Source organism: Triplophysa rosa, linkage group LG1, assembly GCF_024868665.1.
Source record: "Triplophysa rosa linkage group LG1, Trosa_1v2, whole genome shotgun sequence".
Lineage (NCBI taxonomy): Eukaryota > Metazoa > Chordata > Actinopteri > Cypriniformes > Nemacheilidae > Triplophysa > Triplophysa rosa.
This window is the reverse complement of record NC_079890.1, coordinates 20416964-20424467: the sequence shown is the minus strand read 5'-3', so window position 1 is coordinate 20424467 and position 7504 is coordinate 20416964. Positions and strand designations below refer to the sequence as shown.

The window sequence follows — 7504 nt, the reverse complement described above, 5'->3', positions numbered from 1 at the left end:
GGAAATATCCTAATGTGTAAAAAAATCAAAAAGGAAAAAAACAGAGGGGACAGGGTGTGCAAAACACACCTCAAGAAAAGCGCGAAGCATGACGTGATTGGCAAAGACATCATTCTCTCCTCGCTGTCCCGGGATTAGAATGACGTCACACGCACCGATACCCATGCATGGATGAATTCTAAAGAACTATAGAGGCACAAATAATAGCACAACCACAAGTTCATATCTTGCAAGTCTTGCGTTATCCTTTAAGTTTTCTACAGCTGTTTAACAACAATATTTTTGTAGCTGATGAGGTTTAACTCTAATTTCCTTAAGGGGATTATATATACATATAAAACTAGGGTTGTCGTAAACATCCTCAGTGCTTCCCAGTTAAGTACAGTCATCTATTATTGAGCGAAAGGCCGAGTGTGGAAATGTGTGTAAGACTGTGGATTTAAAGTAGATTTTGTTTCAGTCGGTCAGCAGGAGAAGAATATTGCTTATGGTAACAAAGAAGCAGCTATGTCTTTCTCGCAGTTTGGATATCCTTACAATGCAACTTCTCAGGTAAGCACACAAATATAATTTGATTTTTTCTCTTTTGTAGATCTTCATGAACGCTCACGTTATACTGTATTTTTACACGCCGTTTCATTTCTGGTTATCAGTATCTAAACTCAGGTAGTTACAAAGTAAATATTGAACCAAGGATACGCTTTATCTTGGCTTTGTCAATATTTATAGTTATGAGGTATTTGAATTATAAATGACCTCACGTGTTGTTGTAAACCTGTAAATTACCTTTACGGTGTAATTTTTCAGAGTGACAGCAAGACTCCTCCCTTTGCCTTTAGCCTTTTCGGTCTCTGTGTATAAACTAATTATACGTTTTCAGATCATAGAAATTTCGACACTAGGACGTCCGACAATTATAGATGTATAACTATATATCTAAAAACATGAAATTATTATATAGATACAAAAGATGCCGCGCTTGTAGACGAGGTTAAACTTTCTATGGCAAAGTGAAACTTATCAGAAAGTTTTCGTCTAAACAAAATATAGCAGCGAAACTCTCTCTCTTTGCACACTCAAGCACACAATAAATTCGATTTTAAAATGAACATTTTATAAGTAATATTTTAATTATTTTAGTGTTACTAAATTTAGTATTTCTCAAGTGAATTAAAAGCACGTTTCTTATATTTTTAATAAAACGCATAGATGTGAATTAAATATCATTTCAAAGGGACTCTTCAATCTTTGAAAAATCATTTTCATTACATCTTACCTTCATTTTTGTATCGTACTAAGGAAACTGCGGACATATACTTGTAACGCAAATATGAAATGACGCATCTATCTACAATTTTCTTCATGCAGTTTTTCGTGTCGGCAAACACCAGTACGACTTGCTGCGATTCGATTTCCAGGTCGGTGACAGAAGGACCGAACGCGTCTCAAAGCGCATCCTCATTCTGCTGTCCCTCCTATGAGAACCGGCTCCTGGCGAGCACACGGACCGAGCTCAACGCCGCGCTCGGGGTGTACGGCTCTCCTTACGCAGCTGCAGCGGCGGCCGCAGCCGGACAGAACTACGCCAACTACTTTCCGTACAGCGCCGACCCCTCCGCCATCTACTCCAGCCTGGTATGTGAAGCACTCTCATCAGATACAGCGCAGGTCCTCCGTTCAATGGATTGACTCATTCATGTCACGGCTTGTTATTGATTATTTTGGGGTGCTAAGAGGATCAGGCTGTGTGGCGAAATAACTGAATAATCAGAAGAACTAAACAGAGACTTAAGTGACATTGTAATAGCCTGCTAAAAGGGCCTGCTTTGTTTAATGGAAAAGATATAATATTCCGTAAAGGATAAGTGTTAAATATAATCATTTAGATCGATAAAGTGTTGATAAAGTATCTAATTTAGATAAAGATAAAGTGTGAGTTGTAATTAATGAATGTAATTTTCTAAAATAATCAGTACAGGACTGCACAATGCCCGTAATATATTAAAGTTTAAATGTAATTTTACTTTATTTCTAGAACCCACAATATGAAATAAAAGAGGGGTCAGGAAGTCTTCACAGCACTATAACCCAACCTGCCGCCTACTATCCATACGACCACTCACTAGGACAATACCAGTATGATAGGTAAGTTATAATTCTACCCCACCTCTAATAAGACTATTTATAATATAATAGTATATAAATGCTCAAAAACTAGATGCTGCTTTTTATTTTAATCCAGGTATGGGACTGTTGATTTTAACGTATCAGCGCGAAGAAAAAATGCCACACGTGAGACGACAAGCACTCTTAAAACATGGCTTTATGAACACCGGAAAAACCCTTACCCTACAAAGGGTGAGAAAATCATGCTGGCCATCATCACTAAAATGACTCTCACACAAGTTTCCACCTGGTTTGCCAATGCTAGACGGAGACTAAAGAAAGAAAATAAGATGACCTGGTCTCCCAAAAACAAAGCGGGTGATGACAGGAAAGAAGACCTCATTGAGACTGATCCAGACAGCATAACCAAAGGTACTCGCTTCTTAGCTGTGATTAAATAAACATTCTCTAAATAAAACATTGTCATCTAAGTTTTTTACTTTTGTTTAAAAACAACATTGTGAATTCCAATGACTCTTACTGCTCTTGCATAGACTCCAAAGATAGCAAGGATGAGCGGGACCTGCAGTTCAGTGACCTGGATGACATTGAGGACGAGGAATGTGACAAGCTGGACAGTGACTGTGAGAAATCGGGTCAGGATGACGTCCCGGCTTCCTCCCCGCCAAAGAGAGACTGTAACCCTAACCTGAACTTTTCATCTTTTCCCTGCGGTCTGAAGAGTTTGGGCGCTTTGAACCCAGACTACCTGGATCCCCTGGGCTCCAAACCACAGCAGCAGCCCTCACCTCAGTCCACTTCCGTAAGCACTGTGGCACTCTCTCACTTTGAGACATCGGAGAAGCCTCGGATCTGGTCGCTAGCACGTACAGCTGCTGCAGGGGTTGTATTAGGTGCACACCATGGAGGAGATGTACGGACTGGGTCTGGGGACTGTCAGATGCAGGCAGCCAGGATACCCACAGTCGGAGGAGGGCAGTGTGGGGAGCTGAAGGGCCTTCAGGACCCTATCAACCTGAGCAATACTGAAAGCCTTTACCAGGAAGGACTGCAGGGGATACATAAAGCATACAGTAGTGGGAGCTACAAGAACCTCCAGATACACTCTTCAACCTACCCTGTACTGCCCGAATCGTGCCAATACTCAATGGAAGGTACAGAAAGTTTCATTATAGAATAGTAGAAAAGATATAGTTATTCTGAAAAATAACATTCTATCTTTCAAACCTTAATAATGACAATCATATATATTTAAAAGATACACTGATAAATCTGTAGTTTAATGTCATACGGTCCGTTTATTGACAATTACCTGTGCCTTGCGTGTATGTTTACTGCAGGGTTCTCCAGTACAGGAAAAACAGAGACAGAACACACTGTGCTCAATGACACATGTCCAGCACTCCAGGATGCCAAGACCACAGCATTCAGACCTGTGATGAAGAGGTGAGGCAGGTAAGCATGAGTACATACAGTACACACATTACAAATTTCCTTCACAAAAACATGATTCAACCTCACACGTGTTGATATCACTCTCACATGACAAGAAATGACGAACAGATAGACATGCATGTAGACCGTTGTGTTTGGTTACAATTGTGCTTTTCTAAAAATAAAAAGCAAGAAATCCCATCACCTAGGATTACATACTATCCATCACCCGCAGACTGCATAGATACAGAGTAATGCCATTACACATACTCTCTAGTAAAGCATCTTTGATAAAAGTAAACATTTGTGATGTGCAGTCCTCCGCTAAAGTGAATTGTATTATCATTCATCAGTTTAATCTTACAGCCTCGGCTATTGCAGAACAACAAAAACATAAGATAAATTTGTCTTTTTAGTACTTTTGTTTGTGCGTGTAATTTGAGGTAATGAGGCAAACATTCTGCGTGTCACAAAAATGCACTTATCTAATATCTTAGACAGGATAATATCTTAGGCCTTATCACCTTGTCTAACTAATATCATAATATTGGCTTTCCCTTTCCCTTTTTTAATCAGGACTGTGAAAATGCCAATAAACACGGGGACATTCTTATGATCTACATTATGCACTATGGAACAAGGCAATGAAGAACTATATGCCCATTGCAGTGGACATTTGAAACTGTACGAGCCCTTTTTGGAACTGTGAAAACTGGAGGCAGCCATAATTTTGCACAATATGATTTAATGGTGTCAATAACTTTATGCAACGTTCTGTGTATGTATGAGAATAAATTGTCTGTGATTTCTTATGTTTGCAATGGCAATCGTAGTTTAGCAATCCTATTTATATATTTATTGTTTGGTTATCCATCTGCGTTATTTATCTGTTACCATGCTGTATGTCCTCCCAAGGTTGTGTTGTTACGTTTATTTCTTGTGGTCGTGTGCTTAATGTTCTGTGATTTACAGTTTTGGAAGCTGGTGTTAATCTTACAATCAGCCTTTTTACTTTTATTTACGTAATAAATGAAGTGCGATACTGTGCTCCTGAGGAGTGTGCTGTTTATTTCAAGGAACTATGTATAAATGTTATGTGTTGTCATTTATAAAATATTTTATAAGAACTAATTCCTTTCTTGTCTACTGATTTCTTTTAATATTACTAATATAACTAGCTTTAAACTTTAAGTTTACACTAACTTTGCTTAAATTTAGGTCATTGTTGAAAGGTCATAAATTCAAATCCTGTCATGAATGGACTCAACAAGGGTGTGAAGAAAAGGGATATCAGTTTCTCGTCATTATTTATTCGGTATTGGCATCACATACTCTGACTGTTCAGGCTCAAAGTCAGGCAGGAACAGGTTATGCATTGCTGCTTTGTGTGGATTGCGCTCGCGCTGGTGCATCACCAGCTTGTGGTAAAAACAAGGTCATGCGGAAGCATCCATACTGTTTAACGCACAAAGTGTTTTTAATTTGATCACACCCAATTAAACACGAAAAGCAAGCTAGGTTGCAAATTTCAAAATACAGACAATATGTTATTTTTTTCCTGAAATGAGTAAACAGATAAAAAAATAATAATAATAATAAATGGACACTTTTAGGTTTCATGCGGTAAGAGAGATGGCGTACTCAGGCTTTTATTTCTGTACATTTGTTTTCGTTAATTTGGAGAAGATAATTCCACATGGAGTCTTGGAATAGGCTAGTTTTTAAGACAGACGTGAAGCACGATCATATAAAAAAATCAAATAAATAAAAACTAGATTTGAGCGATGACCTACCGGTCAGGGTCCAGTAAATTAAGCTGCAGAAAGATAGACATTATTTCAGGATGGATTGAAAGATTAAGGCATGTAATAAGAGCATTAGAGATGTATTAGGTCTATTCAAAAGGGCTGTGGTCAATTTGTGGGTGAGCTGAAAAAGGGGTCGAATTTCACTTTGAACATTTAGAGGTAAATGTTAAAATACCGTGATAAATAAAAGGTCTAACACTTAAATCCTCTAACAGTTTATTTAAAAAGACCAAATATCAGAAACAGACCAAGTCTTAACCTCATAAATAACTAGAGTGTTTATTTACCTTGTTTTTTTTCTAGATGGGTTTTACGATCACCATAACACCATAACATTTAAAAATGTATTTCATCGATGCCAGATTATATTTTTGTGCGCTTTCGGAAGATGTTAAATGCTGCTAAAATGTATATGAGAGTCCTGACAAGATGCAGGTGGCATGCTTATATTTTTGTTTTATTAAAGGTCAACTGACTGTTGTTTGGATTATCCCTCGGGATCTGCACTAGCAAGCAATCTGTCCAACAGGCGAGATCTATTTCTACAAATCTCCCTAAATATAATCCTTCAAAATCATATTCTAAATACTGTTCTGATTAAAAACAGATAGATTGGCATGATGAATTAACCTGAAATTTTTGAGAACACTGTTGTTCCTCCAACCAGATGAACAAATTAGTTTATCTTCATATAGTAACTAACTGTATTGACAAGTGCCACACAGCTTGTGCGACGGCCACATAAAGACGTTTGCCTTGTGTTAAATATTTAAAGCAAAGGTAATTAAAATGGGAGCTGTAAAGAAGATCTGCCAAACATTATTGAAGGTAATGATGCATGTGCAATGGGATTAGTGCTGCAGCGCTATACCTGAGGGAACCGGCAATAATAGCATGGATTCCTGCCACACAGCATCAGGCTCACGCTGCAACTAATAGATCAATTAAGAGCCTGTCTTACAACAGGTTTACACCATATTAAATCTAGACCAACAAGGGTGGAATAAGTCTAAGATTGTGTGTTAAGATGGGAATGTCCTATTGTCCTACAATGTTTTCTAATCAAAGAACTGCATCTCTGATTCTCTTTGGGACTGTGCATTAGTCTTGGATAGGTGCATGGGGACACATGGTATGCATTATTATGCATTACAATACTGTACATTTTTTTATTGAATTACTATCATTAGATAGATAGATAGACAGATAGATAATTATAATATATTATATATATTATAAAAATTATAAGAATAAATAATATCAGATTGTTTTTTGGGGGGGGGGCTATCCCTTTAACTGCATTGTCAAACCACATGTTGACAGACAGCATTTCTGCTATAGCTCATGCTCACACATTTCATTTTATTTATGCGACTAACAGTGCATTCAAGGTATACATTTTTAATCAAACACAATTCTCTCTACCAAAAGAGCCAAAGGAGCACATAATAACTTGGTACATAAAGATAGATTATGTTTCTCAACAGAGCAGAATAAATGTAAAACTATTAGTAGCTTAATCTGCAGCTGTGTTTCTAAAAGCATATTTAGAAGACCAAAGTTGGTTTTTATGGGAATTATTACAAAGACTCTGCTATTACTATTATACAATCAATATCTCATAAACTGCAAATTTACAATCAAGCCCATTGCACATTGAGTCCGAAATTTGCGTCCGAAATTTCCACACGTTAAAAAATAAATACGACCTCAAGTTGTGTCAATCACATTTACACACTGCCTCCGATATTTTCGTCCGTCATAAAAAAATTCGGACCGGGTTCGATTTTATGCGTTTTTCGCATCCGTCAAGCATTTTGAGTGGCCTTTTTTAACAATTCAGAGACACCGTACAAACAAGAGCCAAATACGAAAAACGCATACGAAAATTTTGGATTGGAAAAAAGTCTTTAGCCTTGGCCCCAAGTGTCAGGCTAGTTCTATAAAACAACACTGCAACTGCCACTGTTTAAACACAAGGGTATCAAATATTTCTTATGCATAGTCAGCCACACATTTAGTCTTATGACTATAGTTTCAAGGTCAGTATACATCTTATGACCTGTGAATGACTCTTGGGCAAGAGGCAATCAGTACTATGGATTATATGGTCATGAGTTATATGGACATAAATA

General features: G+C 37.5%; 1 protein-coding gene across 2 annotated transcripts; it reads left to right on the top strand.

Annotated features, from left to right (window-relative positions):
- Positions 1-260: 260 nt before the first annotated feature.
- irx6a (iroquois homeobox 6a) lies at positions 261-4657 on the top strand. Of its 2 annotated transcripts, none has more exons than XM_057338985.1 (7): positions 261-552; positions 1419-1635; positions 2036-2145; positions 2243-2538; positions 2661-3281; positions 3468-3582; positions 4138-4657. In XM_057338985.1, exons 1-6 carry the CDS (start codon positions 488-490, stop codon positions 3575-3577), a joined length of 1419 nt encoding a protein of 472 aa, XP_057194968.1. In that variant the 5' UTR covers positions 261-487; the 3' UTR covers positions 3578-3582; positions 4138-4657. The 2 variants fall into 2 exon arrangements, with proteins under 2 accessions (XP_057194968.1, XP_057194960.1); XM_057338977.1 differs by having other exon boundaries at positions 1369-1635.
- Positions 4658-7504: the final 2847 nt, after the last annotated feature.